Consider the following 19,185-nt stretch of genomic DNA (forward strand, 5'->3'; position numbering starts at 1 on the left):
GAGTTCTTTATATATTCTAGCTATAGGTCTCTTATCAAATGTATGATTTGCAAGTTATTTTCTCCCATTCTGCGGGGTTTTTTTTTTGTCACTTTCTTGATAGTGTCCTTTGAAGCACAAAAGCTTTTAATTTTGATGAGGTCTAATTTATTTTTTCTTTTGTAATATTTTCTATAATACATGTTATAAAAATATTAAGTGTATTTTTATTTTCCAAGTGTAAAATTATAGAAAATATGTTTTAAGGCCGGGCACAGTGGCTCACGCCTGTAATCCCAGCACCTTTGGGAGACTAAGATGCGCATATCACAAGGTCAGGAGATCGAGACGATCCTGGCCAACATGGTGAAACCCTGTCTCTACTAAAAATAAAAAATTAGCCGGGCGTGTTGGCAGACACCTGTGGTCCCAGCTACTCAGGAGGCTGAGGCAGGAGAATGGCGTGAATCTGGCAGGTGGATCTTGCAGTGAGTCGAGATCGTGCCACTGCACTCCAGCCTGGGTGACGGAGTGATACTCCGTCTCAAAAAATAAAAAATAAAGAAGAAGAAAAGAAAATATGTTTTAAAAATTACATCGTCCCATCAAGAACCACAGACTTAGCTAAGTGTCTTCATCCCAATCCTTTTCTTGAGTGTTTCAATCATTTTGTATTTTTCTTTCAAGTTTGTGCATGCTTCTAACTGGAGAGTTTTGAACTTCACAAGGAATTTAGAATAAAATCCCAAATAATATTAAATAAAAGCTGAGAGGTAATGTTTTGCAGTCTTTGTTGGTATCCTGATCTCTGGTAACATATTACATTTTAAAAACAGCTGATACTTGGGAGGCTGAGGCAGGAGAATTGCTTCAACCTGGGAGATGGAGGTTGCAGTGAGCTGAGATTGCGCCACTGCACTCCAGCTCGTTCAACAGTGTGAGACTCCGTCTCAAAAAAAGAAAAAACAGCCTAGCACAGTCATTTCACAACATTCTGCCTTTCATCCACATATCACTGTATGTTCTGTTTATATAGAGCAAATCTTTAAAGTGGATGGTCACTGTAAATGTGATAATGAAAGGCACTAGCTTTCACGTGGATCATCTTTCTTCCTTCTCCAACAGGTATGGCAGATCCCAGAAAATGGACTCACGCTTTCCCTGACTGAACCTGTGGTGATTTTGGAAGGCCACTCAAAGAGAGTCGGCATCGTGGCTTGGCATCCAACAGCCCGCAATGTGCTTCTTAGTGCAGGTGGGAGCTGAGCTCAGCGGTCCTCCCCTTGTCTTCCACTCTTGTGGCTCTCTGAGCGGGGGGAAGGAAATGTGTTTTGGTTGTGTGCTCTATGGTTTTAAAGCAGATTATTAGGAAACCATGGTGAAGAGGATTGGGTGAGGTGCACTGCTCCCCCAGCCCACACACATACTTGTGTGTGTATATGCATGCATGTGCGTGTCTTTCAAGGCCACTTTGACAACCTGAGGAAAGCTATGTATTTCCTGCTATAATTTCAGCAGGTTTCATGGTTCCTGCCAGGGCCCTCCATGAACCATAGTTTTGTTTATTTCTGATATGGTAGAAGGTATACTTGGTTGGGAGCTAGAAACCCTGGGTTCCGTCTGTGGTGGTGCTGCTGGCTTTGGGAGACCCCATTAGGCAAATACGCTCCTTCCTTTAAAAAAAAAAACTCATTTTCCCCTGCTATACAATTAGTATATTTTAGTATATGTTCTCTATAGTATACACAAAAGGAAAAAAAAATCACTTTTCATCCCACCACTCAGAGGGAAGATCATTATTACTTTTTTGATGTTTCTTTCTGAAAGATATTTCTGTGCACATACATAAATTATTTTACACACAGAGATGGGTTCGTACACTTTACACATGGGCTGCTTTCTGTACTTGGTGGTACGCTGTGACCCTTTTCAAGTGCCATTAAGCACTCTTTCTATTTTTAATGACTTCATACTAATCCATTTTCTGGGTATACCTCATTTTACTTGATTAGTCCCCTATTTCTGGACATTAGTGTTGTACAGAAATCTTTTCCTTTATCTAAAATTGGAGATTTCATTTTCTTTTATGAAAGCAATACAGAGAGCATGAGGGAACTTTGTGGGGTGATGGAAATATTCTGTATCTTGATCATAGTAGTGGCTACATGAGTATATACATTTGTTGAAACTTACCAAATATATGCTTAAGATAGGTGCATTGTATTGTATGCAAATTATACCTTAATAAAAGTGGTTGCCAGGCGCAGTGGCTCATGCCTGTAATCCCAGCACTTTGGGAGGCTGAGGCGGGCGGATCACGAGGTCAGGAGATGGAGACCATCCTGGCTAACATGCTGAAACCGTGTCTCTACTAAAAATACAAAAAAAATAGCCGGGTGTGGTGGCAGGCACCTGTAGTCCCAGCTACTCAGGAGGCTGAGGCAGGAGAATGGCGTGAACCTGGGAGGCGGAGCTTGCAGTGAGCCGAGATGGCACCACTGCACTCCAGCCTGGACGATATAGCGAGACTCCGTCTCAAAAAATAAATAAATAAATAAAATAAAAAATAAAAATAAATAAAAGTGGTTTATTTAAAAAGTGATACTAATGTTAGAGATAGAATTTTTAAAGGTCTTTCCCCTCACCAGTAAAAAGGAGTGGGGGCAGTTCAGTTTTTAATCGGGAATACAGAATGTTTATGATTCACAGTGAGTTACATAAAAAATTATAATGCCAAGTACCTATTGAAACTAAGGCCCACTTTTCAAAAAAGATGCCATGTTTTTTATAGTCACCATTGACTATACTTGGGAATGATTTTTGATGTTCTATTCAGAACCTCAGTCTGATTAAGGAGAGGAAAAAAATTCCAGAGCTGGAATTCCATCATGGAAAATTTCCTGCTACCTTTCTCATCAAGGCTCAACATAGGGCAGCAGCAACAGACTGGTCTGCATTCTCCCTTTTACATGTGAAGGAGAATGGGTGATTGTCGTGTTCTGCATATTTTTAGACTATGTGATCCAGCTGCCGTGGCTGAAGTTACCTGTTTGCCTATGTGTTTGCCTATGAGGAATAAGGCAGAGGAAGGTTCAATTGTCCATCCCAGAGCTTAGCTTCAACTTTTTTGTTTGTTTGTTTGTTTGAGATGGAGTTTCGCTCTTGTTGCCCAGGCTGGAGTGCAGTGGCGTGATCTCGGCTCACCACAACCTCCGCCTCCCGGGTTCAAGCAATTGTCCTGTCTCAGCCTCCCAAGTAGCTGGAACTACAGGCATGCGCCACCACACCTGGCTAATTTTGTATTTTTAATAGAGACGAGGTTTCTCCATGTTGGTCAGGCAGGTCTGCAACTCCTGACCTCAGGCGATCCGCCTGTCTCTGCTTCCCAAGGTGCTGGAATTATAGGCGTGAGCCACCGCGCCCAGCCAGTTTTCTATTTCTAACCCTTAGGTAACTTAAGTATCCTGGATATTAGTGGCTGTTTTTTCTAAATGATTTCAAAATTGCTTTATTGGCAAGAATCCACCTCTAGGATGTCCTTCCCGTATTTTGCTTCATCCTTGAACTAACATCCTAGGAGCAACACATGCTGCCTCTTTTTTTTTTTTTTTTTTTGAGACGGAGTCTGGCTCTGTCGCCCAGGCTGGAGTGCAGTGGCGCGATCTCGGCTCACTGCAAGTTCTGCCTCCCGGGTTCACACCATTCTCCTGCCTCAGCCTCCCAAGTAGCTGGGACTACAGGCGCCCGCCACCATACCTGGCTAATTTTTGTATTTTTAGTAGAGACAGGGTTTCACTGTGTTAGCCAGGATGGTCTCCATCTGACCTCGTGATCCGCCCTTCTCGGCCTCCCAAAGTGCTGGATTACAGGCATGAGCCACCGCGCCCGGCCAGCAAGCAACACATGCTGCCTCTTTTTAAAGGGGCCTGGAGGCTTGGGGCAGACCCTTGAAGGAAGGAAGGAGTTGGTGAGCTGAGGTGGTGACTGAGTTGACATCATGGGCCTCGTTCAGAATCCGTTTCTGAATCCATGTAGCTACTTGATTACAGTTTGGGCTTCTCACCATGATCAGAGCAGTCTTGGTCTATTTTTCTCTTCATTTAAAGGTACAGATCTGTTGTGAGCAAACAGGCCTTACTCTTGGCTTTTTCCCTTCCACTGTTGCACCATACTTTAATATCCCAAAGCTGTGTCTTAGAGCCTCACTGGTTTGAATAACCTGCCACCCAGAGTTTTTATTGAGTGCCCTAAACAGTTATTTAAACCTTTTATTTTTAGTTTATTTGGCAGAGAAATAAGCTATATTCACCCTGATGCTTGTTTTACTAGAAAAGGAAACTTGAAGTCACTTGGGTCTACCAGCCCAGTTAACTCTTTAAAGAAAATAGGGTTCTGCTTTGGTTTTTTCTTTGTTTTTGTTTGGTTGATTGTTTCATATGAACCCAGACTTAACAAGTTGTGTTTTTACTTTAACACTTTTATTTCTTTTATACAAACTTTTTCTTTGTCACTTCAGTTTTTAACTCTCTTAGTAAGTAGGGCCTCTAGTAGGGTCTCTGACAATCAGCCGCATCTTTTCTCTCTCTCTTTCTCTACATATACATGTATATATTCTCACTGTATCTGTAGTTTTCTGAGTGTGTTGTATAGGTGTTTCTAATCTTCTCATCTCTGATGGTTTTGCCTGTTTTAGGCTGTGATAATGCCATTATCATCTGGAATGTAGGAACAGGGGAAGCCCTTATAAACTTGGACGATATGCATTCAGACATGATTTACAATGTGAGCTGGAACCGGAATGGCAGTCTGATCTGCACAGCTTCCAAAGACAAGAAAGTGAGAGTCATTGATCCCAGGAAACAAGAGATAGTTGCTGTGAGTATTCCTAGTATGAAAACTCAGTAGTCGGGGCACTTGAGTGAGGGTGTGAGCTCTCTGCTTTTTAAGGCAGGCAGCAGTACTGGTCAGTGGGACCCTGTTGTGTGTAGACACCAACTGTGAATAAGAAAAGGCTTATAAAGGCTTCTGTCTCCCCAGTTGTGCTTCTCTCCAGAGTTGTAAATTTTCCAGCTTTTACTCAAGTCTCTCACTTTGTAGCCTTTTTTCACAAAGAAATAGTTTGTATCAGTTCACTAGAGTCCTTAAGAGTTTATAAGTCTTGATCAATTAAACCAATTGGCTGCATTCCTGATTTTGCAGCTTAGTATTGAATATTGATGAATCAGTTCCTCACCCTTTTCCAAACACAACTGTTAAAGATGCAACAGGTGGCCGAGCATGGTGACTCACGCCTGTAATCCCTGCACTTTGGGAGGCCAAGGTGAGTGGATCATTTGAGGTCAGGAGTTTGAGACCAGCCTGGCCAAAATGGTGAAATGCTGTCTACTAAAAGTAAAAAAATAAAAAAAAAAAAGAGCCGGGTGAAAAGCAATAGGTTCTCTCATCAGCTCAGTGTCTTAGTTTCTGCCAACCAAACTGGACCCCAACAAAATCACATACCCTGACAAAAGATGGACATTCGGGTCTTCAGTCAGTGTTGAAACTACACGTAGTGAGTCTGAGAACACCTCACTTGCCACACTCTGAGGCCCTTCCTGGGATGTGGTTCTTCTTTGGCAGCATTTCTTTTCAAGAGTTGGGTGATGATAGTAGCCGGTGCTTACTGAGCCCTGGGGACTTGCCCAGCCCTGTGTAAAGTGTTTTCTCCACCCGACATCTTCCAAGGGTTGTCCTAGTGCATTCATTAAACTACCAAGGTCAAGGAAGGGGTCAACTAGACAAGGCTTCTTTCTGCCCTATGATATTGGTAGAAATGGTAGGGCGTACCTAATCTCCTTACGTTATTATCCTCTTGAGAAACAAACATTTGTCAGGGTCCTTTCATGTGTTTGATTTTCCCAGTGCATAGACTTGGGTTGGCAGCGGGATATGGTGGAGAGAGTGAGGCTTCTGAGTCAAATCCTGGCACTCTTGCTGCCTCACAGAGCGGCCTTGGACAGATCACATAGTATCTCTTTGTTTCCTCATCTGGGGAAGGGGGATGGTTAACACTGACTTCCCTCCTACACCCAGGTGAACCTGAATGGCAGTGGGTGAAGTTGGATCTATGCCCGAGTTTCCCCACTCACCTTGTCTTCTTGCAGTTTAATGTGTGGCATGTGCCTTTTTGCTCTCCAGGAGAAGGAGAAAGCACATGAAGGAGCAAGACCCATGAGAGCCATCTTCCTGGCCGATGGCAATGTCTTCACCACTGGGTTCAGCCGCATGAGTGAGCGGCAGCTGGCTCTCTGGAATCTGGTACGCCCTCCCCAGCTTTTCTGCTTGCTTTCACTTGAGTTTTCTGTCTGTTCTGAGCAGGTCTTCCGGTGAGTAAGTAGATTATGGGATTCTTAGTGTAGTTTTCTAAACACCTGCTTGTCTTAAATTGGATGTAAAGTTCTTATCCTCATTGGAGACTTACTGGTAAATGTATTTCAAAGACATACTTTTGATAATCCTGAAGAGGCTGTTGACTATATTTTTTAAAAAGAATGAAGAATCTAGTGTTTTGGATTTGGGAAATAAGTTCATATTTCATAAATAATACGATCAGTTGTCTAAATCAAAATAGTCATGCTTGGGAAAATGTTCATAATTAGCTTAAGTGGGGAAAAATACAACATACATAGAATCATCTCAATCTCAGTGTGTACATGTGTGGGAAGGAAATAGATCAAAATGATAATAGCTTCTGCCACCCACTGGGCTGTAGGATTTTGGAATATGGAATGATTTTTATGTTCTTTTTTATATCTTTCAACTTTTTAAAAGCACACATATTTTATAATTTAAAAAGTACTTTTAAAAAATAAAATAGGGTGGGCGCAGTGGCTCATCCCTATAATACCATCACTTCGGGAGGCTGAGGTGGCTGGATCACTTGAGGCCAGGAGTTGGAGACCAGCCTGGCCAACATGGTGAAACTCTGTGTCTGCTAAAAATACAACAATTAGCCAGGGGTGGTGGCATGTGCTCGTAATCCTAGCTCTCACGAGGCTGAGGCAGGAAAATCACTGGAACCTGGGAGGCAGAGGTTGCAGTGAGCCGAGATAGCACTACTGCACTCCAGCCTGGGCAACAGAGGGAGACTCAGTCTTAAAAAAAGAAAAAGAAAACAGTAACAAAGGATAAGGGCGCTCTCATCATTGTCATGAAATCACACTGATGTATGTGTGCATTATGTTGTCCAATCAGTGAAATTTTTAGTGAATTGGATCTCATTTAGCATCCCTGTTGCTGTTTCCATGTGTGAGTATTGTATGTGCATAGTTCAAACTTCTATTATTCTAGGAAAATGGCTTGCTTAATTGGGATAGAAGAATGTATAATAAGGTTATAAAAATTTATTTTTAAAAACGTGAATATACACACATATATGTATTATTATCTTCCCCCCAGAAAAATATGCAGGAACCAATTGCTCTTCATGAGATGGACACTAGCAATGGGGTGTTGCTGCCTTTCTATGACCCTGACACCAGCATCATTTACTTATGTGGAAAGGTAAACAGTAATTTTGATGTTTGGTGTTAAATGCTGTCAGTGGAAACATTTATCCTTCAGAGATTTAGAGAGGGGCAATGTGTTGTATCTGTTTAATTTTTCTAATTTGTGTGTGTACGTTATAAGCTAAGGACAGATAATTTGGTATTTTTTAGGTCTTGAGACTGGACTGTGGGCAGCTTGCCAGTTGTGCAGTGATAACACGCCATGTTCCATACTTTTGACTGAAGCAGGGGTTGGGCTGGAGTGTTGGGGAAAATGCACCAATCAGGGTGCTCTTGTGAAAAAAAGAAGACACACTGGTGTTTCATTTTCACCTAGCAGTGCTACCTGATTGGTGATTTTAGATTTATCTGTACTTGTGTCAGGGATGGGCAACCAGTTGGCCACATCGAATGCTGAAATTTGTTGGATAACCCTAGATGAGCATGTGTATACTTAGTACCACACACCATAGACTTGGAAGGAGAATGGTGCTTTGTGGATGCAAACTTTTGAGGGCCTCAGAGACTCTCCAGAGGGTTCTTGTTCCTGGGGGTTCAGTGCTAGGGCCCTGGGCTTGAAGATATGAGGCCTGACTAAAGCTCAGGGGTGATTACAGTTACAGGGAGACTCCACACTGAACTCCAAAAACCTTCCTTCTGCCTTATGAGCTCAGCATGCCTACACTGTGGGTAGCTTTATGATTTCATTTTTGTAAGTGGGAACCTTAGAATTCCCCCCCTTTTTTTTGTAGGCTCAATTTCCCTTAGAACTTTTTGTAGTTGAAATAAACAAATTAATAACAGTAGAGCTGTTGAGGTAGTCCCTAGACCTGTTAGATAGCCCTTTGCTGGGTGGTAAAGCTGGTGATGTTTGCTTTTCATAGCTGATTGAGCATGCTGCAGACCTGCTTTACATTTTTTTTTTTTTTTTGAGACGGAGTCTGGCTCTGTCGCCCAGGCTGGAGTGCAGTGGCGCGATCTCGGCTCACTGCAAGCTCCGCCTCCCGGGTTTACGCCATTCTCCTGCCTCAGCCTCCCGAGTAGCTGGGACTACAGGCGCCCGCCATCTCGCCCGGCTAGTTTTTTGTATTTTTTAGTAGAGACGGGGTTTCACCGTGTAGACCAGGATGGTCTCGATCTCCTGACCTCGTGATCCACCCGTCTCGGCCTCCCAAAGTGCTGGGATTACAGGCTTGAGCCACCGCGCCCGGCCAGACCTGCTTTACATTTTTATAGGTCATTGTTTTAGAAACAGAGATCTTGTCTGTTTCCTTGAAAGCCATTTTACTGCAGATGTTAACAGGTGTTAAGTACATTTACCTTGCCATTGTTGCCCTTGACTGAATTAAAACAAACAAAATGAGCAGTTACTCAGATATTAGTAACATTAGATGGAAAATTCTTTTGGGTATGCAGAAATGACTATTAAGGGTTTAGCTTCTTTTCCATTGCTTTAGATATCTCAATCATTGAGACAAATGGAAATCATGAGAACTGGGAGCACTGTTGAGGCATGATACCACCTAGCTATTTTTGTCTTCTTCTTTCTTACATATATGTATATCTCCTCTCTGCCAGACAAGATTGCCATCATTGTTCAGGTTGGTGTAACTGTGTGACAATTCTTTGTACTTAGACTAACATGTGCTTCAGCACTCAAAGATATCTGACTATTCTAAGCAAGAAAGTAGAATTGTACACATTGCTGTGAGATGGCACATTCTGAGGATACTCGGTGGCTCAAGCCTGTAATCCCAGCACTTTGGGAGGCTGAGACGGGCGGATCACGAGGTCAGGAGATCGAGACCATCCTGGCTAACATGGTGAAACCCCGTCTCTACTAAAAATACAGGAAACTAGCCGGGCGACCTGGCGGGTGCCTGTAGTCCCAGCTACTCGGGAGGCTGAGGCAGGAGAATGGCGTGAACCCGGGAGGCGGAGCTTGCAGTGAGCTGAGATCCGGCCACTGCACTCTAGCCTGGGCGACAGAGCGAGACTCCGTCTCAAAAAAAAAAAGAAAAAAAAGAAAAATCTCACTTTTTATCATCAACTCAGTGCCTGGTATTGGTGCCCTTAGGTCTGTGAACAGCATTGCGTTATACTTAAATCAGTAATTGCATTCTCAGCAATTCTCTTAGTCTTTGTTTGTTTGTTTGTTTGTTTTTCGAAGTTGAATTGCAATGTAGCTGTTTGGCAGAGGCATTAACGTGTTTGCCCTAACCCTGGCCTGGTGCCTAGGCTCAGGGGAGTAAAATTGAAGCCTTTTGTAGAGGCCAAAGAGACCACTTAAAAGGCATGCTAGCATTTGATAAGTGAGGGGTTACTTTGTGAGGAAAAGAAACTGTCATATGCTTTAGGCAAGCCTCTTTATGAGGAAGAAAAGGTCAGCTACTGAAGTGGGGTCCCAACTAATGCTGGGTTTATAGAGGAAAGAGACACCCACATAATCCAGAGGTTTCAGTTAACAATCAGACACAAACTTGTCTCTGGTTTCTTACAGGGTGACAGCAGTATTCGCTATTTTGAGATCACGGATGAATCCCCGTACGTCCACTACCTCAACACATTCAGCAGCAAGGAGCCTCAGAGAGGGATGGGTTACATGCCCAAGAGGGGACTTGATGTCAACAAATGTGAGATTGCCAGGTAAAGAATCGAGATTGTCAAGTATTCTAGGTTGGTGTAACTGTGTGACAATTATTTGTACTTAGACTAGCATATACTTCAGATCTCAAAAATATCTGACCATTCTGAGCAAGAAAGTAGTAGAATTGTACCCATTGCCATCAGATGGCACTTTCTAAGGATACTCACTAAAACCGAGTTTCTTCATTAGAAAAAAATCTCACTTTTTTTTTTTTTTTTTTTTTTTTGAGACAGAGTCTTGCTCTGTTGTTGCCCAGGCAGAAGTGCAGTGTTGTGATCTCAGCTCACTGCAACCTCTGCCTCCCTGGTTCAAGCAATTCTCCTGCCTTAGCCTTCCAAGTAGCTGGGATTACAGGCACCCACCACCACACCCGGCACATCTCACTTTTTATCGTCATCTGAATGCCTGGTGATATCAGAGCAATACAGCTACAAGAAATTCTATGAAGCCCATGTCTTTCTATCCTTGTGTGTACTGTGGAATTAATACCTCATTTCCTGCCCAGATAACTGAAGTGCAGCAATTAAGTGGCATAGCTGGGGTGTATTGCACACCTACAGAAATAGTGAAATGTGCTGGGCTTCATAGAATGTCTTGTAGCTGTATTGCTCTGGTATCACCAGGCATTCAGATGATGATAAAAAGTGAGATGTGCCGGGTGTGGTGGTGGGTGCCTATAATCCCAGCTACATTTTTAATCTTCAAACTGAGGCCATGGTCAGTGTTCCCTGGTGGGCAAGTAGGGGAGAGCCTGGCTCGGGGATGGAAAAGGGGGTGGTTTTCCTACCCTATAAGTGGAAGAACCAGAATCAGAACTGTATTTGGGGCCCCACTGGTCCTAAAATAGAGAAACCAAAGGTCCTACAGTGGGGCGGTAGGTTAGCTTGATTAGGAAGTTCAGCTATGATTTAATTTCTACCTCTCTGTACTACTACTGATTTTTAAAAAATTCATATTCTAAATGCTGGGCTTCCTAAGGGACAGGCTTTTTTCTCATGCTAGTCAACAAATGTACCCTCTGAGACTCAGTGACCACTAGCCATTTCAAACAACAGAATAATTAGCATTACGTCATCACATGTAGGGTCATACCAAACATTTGTATAACACTGTGTTTTTATGGACTTTTAAAAACCTTGCTGTTCTGGTCTCACAATTAAAGAATTGATACTTACATCTTTCAAAATAAAAGTAAAAGAATTTTTGTAAGCCCCTTTTTATATTAATCTCTAGTAAAAATACAAAAATTAGCTGTGTGTGGTGGTGGGTGCCTGTAATCCCAGCTACCCAGGAGGCTGAGGCAGGAGAATCACTTGAACCTGGAAGGTGGAGGTTGCAGTGAGCCGAGATGGTGCCACTGAACTCCAGCCTGGGCAACAGAGTGAAACTCTGTCTCAAACAAACAAAAACAAACAAACCAAAACTCTATATGGGAGTTTTTGTTTGTTTGTTTTAGTTGGAATAATGAGGGAAAGCTGTTACAGATAATTGAAAATTGTGGTTTAAACCAAACTAATCAAAATGTGGTTCAAAATAGACTGAATTCGAGTTTATGATTACATCCAGTATTTCAAAACACATTTGTTGTCATCTAAAAGTTCGACAGACTATAAACACAGTTGTTTGGAATGTCTCCGATTTATAAAGTGTTTCTTGAGCATTTATTATATGGCAGGCACTGTGCTAAATATGCTACTTGCTACCTCTTACTTTTCATAACAATCCTATGTGGTAGGTGTTACTTTTATCCCCGTTTTATGGATGAAGCACTTAAGGCTTGCTGAGGTTGTCACACTCTCATGGGTTTTAGTAGTACAGCTGGAAGTCAAAGCCAAGTCAGTCTTTTTATTCGCTATACTAACCACAGAATTTTCATTAAATCGGTCTTTAAAAATGTTTTTGGGCCAGGAGTGGTGGTTCACCCTCTAATCCCAACACTTTGGGAGGCCAAGGTGGGAGGATCACTTGAGCCTGGGAGTTCAAGAGCAGTATGGACAATCTAGTGAGACCCTGTCTCTACAAAACATTAAAAAAATTAGCCAGGTGTGGTAGTATGTACCTGTGGTCCCAGTTACTCCAGAGGCTGAGGTGGGAGGATTTGCTTGAGCCCAGGAGGTCAAGGCCTCAGTGAGCTTGTGCCACTGCACTTCAGCCTGGGCGATAGAATAAGACCCGGTCTCAAAAAAAAAAAAAAGGTTTTTGGTTTATTTGGGACTCTTGGTTTTTGGTTTAAATAGTAAAGAGGCACATTTGACACAACCTTCCTTTTAAAGAGGATGATGATTTTATAAACCTTTACCACCCTGAGCTCTATTCAGCTTTTGTTCCCCTGATGCGTTAGAACAATGTATCTGCCAGGTTGTCTTCAATGGACTCCTGCCCAGTGTCAGATGCCAAAGGCTGCAGGTTTCCAGGAGAAATGAGTTTCACTGGTTTTGCATATTTGATGTGGCAGTGTCTTCTCTGACTTAACTCTTGGAATTCAAAAAACATTTCCCCAGCGGCATTGACGCCCACACTCAACTCCCCCCTTGCACACCAGCCATTTGATCTGGTGATCTGGTCAGAATGCTCACTAAGGCCACCTCTTTTGCCAGGAGCTTTAGAGACTTTTTTTTATTGTTTCCCATCTTGACTGACAAAATTGACTTGACCTTATCAGGGTCATCATAAGAGAAGTCGTTTCTGGTCTGTTCAGTTCTCTTGTACGATACAAACAAAAATGTTTTACCTTTCTTCCCCATTACAGAGCTCTTTGCTCCCTTCTTCCAATATTACAGTGCAAGTTGCTTTACATTCTCTTTCCACATTTTGGATAGTTTCACATTTTTTCTGAGTGTCATGTACGAGGTGGTTTGCTTGGAAGGGAAAATCATAATCCTAGGATTTCTGTTTGTTTGTTTGTTTTCTAAAAGTCATATTTATACTTACACATGTTCAACCACCTCAAGCTGGTAGAAGACCTTGTACCCACGTTGCATTGTAGATACAGTCTAACAGATGTGTGTTCTTTCCTGTATGTTGACATGGTAATTTTTTCACAAGTGAGTCAGTTTCAGTGTTGCTATTATTTCTACCACAGTTTGCCCCCCAGATAATTGGCATTTGTCATCATCATACGTAGACCTCTACTCATGGTTCTTGTCTCCAGTCTGCCATTTCCTAGCATAGTGACTCTCAGCTTCCGTTCTGTCATCTGTCAACCAGGAACACTAAGTTCTGCCTATTCCCAGGGTGGATCAGATGCGGGGATGGGTAAAGAAGCACTTGACATTTCAGACAACGTTGTAGAAAACTCATTATTCATCCTGTTAGTCAACCTCATATTTCACTAAATGCAACTTTGCCTTTATTTCCCCTCTGAAGATTCTTCAAACTTCATGAGAGAAAGTGTGAACCTATTATCATGACTGTTCCCAGGAAGGTGAGTGCTCAGTTTTCTAGACAATCCATGTTTTAAACAAATGTAAAAATGAAATTCAAAAATCCCAAGCCTTTCTTCTTCCTTACCCGTGGGTGCCAAATGTCTCTTGTAGTCTGACCTTTTCCAAGATGACCTGTATCCTGACACAGCGGGGCCAGAGGCCGCGCTGGAGGCAGAAGAGTGGTTCGAGGGCAAGAATGCAGACCCAATCCTCATCTCCTTGAAGCACGGGTATATTCCAGGCAAAAACAGGGATCTCAAGGTGGTCAAGAAGAACATTCTGGATAGCAAGCCCACTGCAAACAAGAAGTGCGACCTGATCAGCGTCCCCAAGAAAACTACAGACACAGCCAGTGTGGTGAGGACCACTGACTGGAGTGCAGGGGTGCTTGGCTGGTTCGGGCTTTATCATCTGGAAAGCCCTTGTGGTCCAGGGCGTCGGCGAGTACTGTCCCAGCTGGGTGCACGGGGGTTTTCAGTAAATGAAAAAGTGGGAGAAGATCTTCGGTCACGTGATGGTGGTGGTTTGTGGCCACACTTGCCTCCTTTAACGGAGTTAAAGCTCCTTTAGCCCCATTAAAGGAGCCAAGTGTGGCCACAAACCACCAAGATTTGGATAGGTATCAGTCTCCCTTCTCTGATTTGGGTAGAAATAAAATATCATGGGAGCGTGGGGTCATAGGCACCAGGGAGAGGAGGTCCCTGGAAGGAGGGAGTGGCAAGTGTTCAGATGTAGCTGAGTGGTTACGACAGAAGGATCTGGCTGTGTGGGTTTGGCGACAAGGGGGATTTAGGCAAGAGCCCTTTGGGTGGGGTGAAGGGAATCGAGCCTGCCTTTGACTCGCTGCGGCCACTGAAGAGTGCTGCTGTTGCCGGGAGAGCAGGTCCTGGGTAAGAGAGAAGGAGTGGACACACAGGGCAAGGGTTTCGCTCCCAAGAAGGAGCCTCCCTCACAAATGGCAGGAGCTCTGTAGCCTCTGGGAGAGTCAGCCCTCGCTCTGCTCAGATAGAAGTTACTCTTGATGGAGTGATTGGGGTGGTTGTGACGTAGGGCACTCTTGAAGGAGCCTGTTTTGTCCTATAGTCTAATTGGGACCCAGGAGACCCTTTATTTGAGTAAATGCACAGGCTTCGGGATCAGAAGTGGCACTGTGACACACTGTCGCTTTGCCATGGGGTTTCAGATAGATCGGCCAGTGCTCATTGGGTTCAAAGCCCCAGATGCAGTAGGGCTTTGACGTCTCTTTTCAACTTGGTGACTATGGCTTGCCGTTTGCAAAATAGAAAACTGCATTTTATGTCTTACAAGTTTTGAACTGTGTTGAACTTTGTTTGCTGCATTTTAATCACTGCCTCCTTTTTTTGTTTGTTTTCTTAGCAAAATGAAGCCAAGTTGGATGAGATTTTAAAAGAGATCAAATCTATAAAAGACACAATCTGCAATCAAGATGAGCGTATTTCCAAGTTAGAACAGCAGATGGCGAAGATAGCAGCCTGAAGGTCCCACCCCCACCCCTACAAAAAAATGGGAGCAAGAACTTGTGCTTGGGAGCTGGTTGTTGGTGTGGTCCTAGGGAGGGCGGAAAGGGAGGCACTGCCATTTGGAGACATTCCATTTCAGAGTTGTCAACCAGCCATAGGCCACATTCCAGTAAGAACTCAATTTGTCTCCCAAATTTGCAGAAACAAAACGTGATTTAAAAGCTGAGCTTTTTATCAGAAAGCTTTTTTGATGTTTTAAGTGTAATGTGACTTGTTGAACTTTTTAAAAAGTGCTACTTTTAAAATCCCAGATACTCTGAATTTTAGAAAACAAACTAATTCTGATTGTGTCATGCCCAAGTACCCTTTTTTTTTTAAACGAATAGGGACCAATGCCACATTGCTTTTTATATTTCTTTCTTTTTTAATGTTGCCAAAACCAAAAGTAGCTTTGTTTTCCTTTGTATTTTGCTACTTTGCAGTATTTGTGTGTGGTTTTTTTTTCCTTAATTTGAAAGGGACAGCACTGTGTATGTTTATAAACTAAATGAAGATAAGATATTATTTTGTATAAACATTCATCTGAGAACAATCAAAGCAGTAGCCACATGGTGCTGGCTCCTTTGCAGCACAAACCTGGTCATTTTGATGACTGTACAACAGGAAGACTTGAAAAATCACGTGGATTCGTATTACCACCGCTCTCATTTCATGGAGTCTTCTGATCAAAAAAACTCACATCGTATTTCTTCCTTTCCTTTCTCTTTTCTAGAAATCGGGTGTTTGTACCAGAATGGAATTTTGCTTCTTGGTTATCCTGTGCTTCAGATGATTATAATCTAACCCAAACTAGCATGTGTTTCTGCAGTTTGTTACACACCTAGGATCTATTGCATTCATGACTTTAAACATCATGTTTCAGGTTTTGGTCAGTACTTGACAAGGGTGCCCGGGACAGGAAGACGTGTGTACTGCTGAGCGTTCGTTCTTGCCCTTTTCAGCAGCTTGCCTAGCTCTTGAGTACAGTGGTGGGGACTGAAAATGAGGGCATGTGGAGAGGGGTATTTGCCCTGGGTGATCCTGTGTCCCCGTGCTGTCCCCATGCTGTGCTGGAGGAGGAAGTGGTTCTTCTTCCACCAACAAAGCTCCTGCTCTACCCTCTTCCTCACATGTGCTGTGACCTCTCTCAGGGCTCTCCCAGCCATTCCTTCTTTCCTGTCTGCCCTTTAGCTCTAACCACATTAAGCTAAGATGAGGCCAGAGGGTGCGATTGAATGAATATTGAGACTGAGGAGAATGATCGAGAGTGAAGCAGAAACAGGAATGCAGACCTCTGCTGTAGCTTTAATGTGTACAAACATGTCCCTCTGCACAACTAATCTGCCCTGCCTCTCCATCTCTCACCAAGGCTGCATCAAAGCACAGAGGTTTCCCGAACTTGGAGGGGGCCAGAGACTGAGCTCTGGTTGCCTGTTCATTCCTCGGTTAGCTAGAACTTTGTCCCATTTCCAGTTTCTTATAGTGCATGCTTGGGAAACAAGATGTAAGGAGCCTCTGTTTTGGAAGGGCTGTCTGTGATTGAACGTGAAATGTGTAGTGCCACTGGGACCACGAAGGGAATTCTTGCACACGCTTGTGCTGGTGTGGGCATGGGACTAGTTGGAAACGTCTGTATTCAGGGAGTCAGGGTGAAGGCAGAGTGTGGTGATAGCTGAACTTTGAGTAATGCCCGTATAGAAAAAGGACCATGTTCTTATCCAGCCAATATTGGGAGTGCTGTCTCCACAATTTCAGGGCATCTGAATGTTTGATGTGGTTTCGTGTGTGTGTATGTGTGTGTTTAATATTGAAGTGGATCATGAGATGTAAAGAAAACAATAATGACAATGACTTATATTCAAACCTGTATTTGTTTCTTTATCAGTGTAATCTGCTGAGGACCTTTGTGTCTAAGATTCAGAAATGTTTTAAGGTTCTGATACCGAATTAATGAAGTAAACAAAGTTGTTGTTGATGGTGGTGAAACACCGTAGGGCATGTGGTTCAAAGAGAAGCAGGAGGGCAAGGGAAAGTTACCCTGATATTAGTTTGTAGCTTATGACTTATTTAATGAATAAGCCCAGCCAAGCTCAGAGTAGGCGCCCAAAGCATTGTGGATTATTTTCTTGTTTTGTCTTTTTTTTTTTTAAGCCCTGACATCCCGGAAGAGGACAGTGAATTATTCCTACGTTGGCTCTTATAGAGTGGCCATAGTGTTCTGTCAAAACACTTGCTTCCATTTTCAGAGATAAAAATCATTGATTACAAAATGGTGTTTGTGTTTATTTCACACCTTGGCTGTCTGTGAGGCAGCCCCCACCTCTCTGCCTGACATAGCTTCTCTGACTTTGGTGGATGAGCACGGTGGCATACTCCTCGCTGGGGTAAGTACAGGGGAAGCGCATGTGGGTGGCTCAGCTCAAGCGCAAGTGAGGTCTCCAAGCCAGTTAAGCACTGTGTTTTGGCTTCCAACAGACCTGGGCCTTTGGATCCTGCCTCAGACCTTTGCCAGCAGTGTGTCCTGGGATGGGGTTCCTAATCCCTCTGAGTCCCTTTTCTTGCGAGGAGGATGGTAATTCCATGTAGTTTAGATGAGAGGAATACCTGTGTGGCCACACAAAGAACCCTCGCTGCATGGCTGCCACTGTTCTGTTATACTATGAGTTGATTTCCTGACAGAGCCTTTGAAAGCAATTTTTCTTCAGTAGAAGCAATATTCTCTTGGCTCAGCTGTGACTTTTATTTCAGCAGGCTTCTAGGGTCAGTTGAATTGCAGGGCTTCCCTTTTGAACTATGACATTGTCTCGTGACATTTCAGTGATTGTAGCAAAGAATTTCCCACTGTGTGCTTTTTCTGAATGTTTGTGAATATGATGAATAGTCAGCATAACGCTCCCCTTCCTCAAATGCCTTATCTTAAAGTTGCTTTAGTCTGTGAGAAGAATGGCAGCCATGTTCTTGGTCCACCCGTGGCTGCAGGAAGTAGAAGTTGGCAGGGCCCTCTGTAGACCCGAGGTGCCCGCAGTCAGCCGGGAGACGCATGGTGGTCTGTTTATGACTAACTTGTTTTCTCACTCGGGCCACCTTGATTCGTTGCCAGAAGACCTGAAGGTCAGCATGCTGGCCCCAGACAGCCAGCCAGACCTCGTCTGGGGGGAACTTCCATTTTTTTTTTTTTAAGGTCACTTCCCTTGCTGTACTTGGTATTTTACATCCAGAAAAACTCTTTGTTGGCTCTTAAGAATCTGTTAACTCTGAGTGGCCCCTTTTCTTTCTGCTGGCACATTAAAGTATCCCAGTGCTGGCAGTGGGTCACGGACGTAAGTCACTGTCAAGGGCACACTTTTCCTGCTTCAGACGGGCAACCCTTGATGTCCAGGCTGGACAATGCCCTTTGTGCTCCTTTGTTCATTAAAAAGAAGGCCCTTGCCAAAGAATGTAGGGGTGGCAGTTTTTTCCTGTGAGAAGGGGGCATGTGCGGGGTGGACAGCCTTTCCAGAGGGCAGTCTGGCAAGTGTATCAAAAGCCTTAAATGTTTTCTTAAGACCCAAGGTTCTCACCTTTGGAAATTTTGTCCCAGGGAACTAGTGGGAGGTATATTCAGGAATTAGAAGAGTAAAATCAACTCTGCAGAAGGGGGTCAGTAAGTTACTTGTCATATTCTTATGTTATCCAGCCAATATTGGGAGTGCTGTCTCCACAATTTCAGGGCATCTGAATGTTTGATGTGGTTTCGTTATTTAAAGTCATTTAGAAAGAGTATTGAGGCCAGATGCTGTGGCTCACGCCTGTAATCCCAGCACTTTGGGAGGCCGAGGCGGGTGGATCACGAGGTCAGGAGATCGAGGCCATCCTGGCTAACACAGTGAAACCCTATCTCTACTAAAAATACAAAAAAAATTAGCCAGGCGTGGTGGCGGGCACCTATACTCCCAGCTACTTGGGAGGCTGAGGCAGGAGAATGGCATGAACCCAGCAGGTGGAGCTTGCACTGAGCCCAGATCGTGCCACTGCACTCCAGCCTGGGCGACAGAGCAAGACTCCGTCTCCAGAAAAAAAAAAAAAAAAAAAGTATTGAATAGGAAACA

The 19,185-nt window shown here is 43.5% G+C and overlaps 1 protein-coding gene across 2 annotated transcripts in view; it reads left to right on the forward strand.

Moving 5' to 3' along the window:
- The window catches only part of CORO1C (coronin 1C), a 125,072-nt gene extending 107,705 nt beyond the window's left edge, over positions 1 to 17,367 (forward strand). For both annotated transcript variants that reach the window (XM_030939249.1, XM_010360536.2), the window contains exons 4-11: positions 1,105 to 1,234; positions 4,673 to 4,854; positions 6,157 to 6,276; positions 7,417 to 7,521; positions 10,006 to 10,151; positions 13,519 to 13,576; positions 13,689 to 13,934; positions 14,955 to 17,367. In XM_030939249.1, coding sequence (XP_030795109.1) covers positions 1,105 to 1,234; positions 4,673 to 4,854; positions 6,157 to 6,276; positions 7,417 to 7,521; positions 10,006 to 10,151; positions 13,519 to 13,576; positions 13,689 to 13,934; positions 14,955 to 15,074 — 1,107 coding nt within the window. In that variant the 3' untranslated portion in view covers positions 15,075 to 17,367. The remainder of the gene's footprint in view (positions 1 to 1,104; positions 1,235 to 4,672; positions 4,855 to 6,156; positions 6,277 to 7,416; positions 7,522 to 10,005; positions 10,152 to 13,518; positions 13,577 to 13,688; positions 13,935 to 14,954) is intronic.
- Positions 17,368 to 19,185: the final 1,818 nt, after the last annotated feature.

Source organism: Rhinopithecus roxellana, chromosome 10 (assembly GCF_007565055.1).
Source record: "Rhinopithecus roxellana isolate Shanxi Qingling chromosome 10, ASM756505v1, whole genome shotgun sequence".
Classification (NCBI taxonomy): Eukaryota; Metazoa; Chordata; class Mammalia; order Primates; family Cercopithecidae; genus Rhinopithecus; species Rhinopithecus roxellana.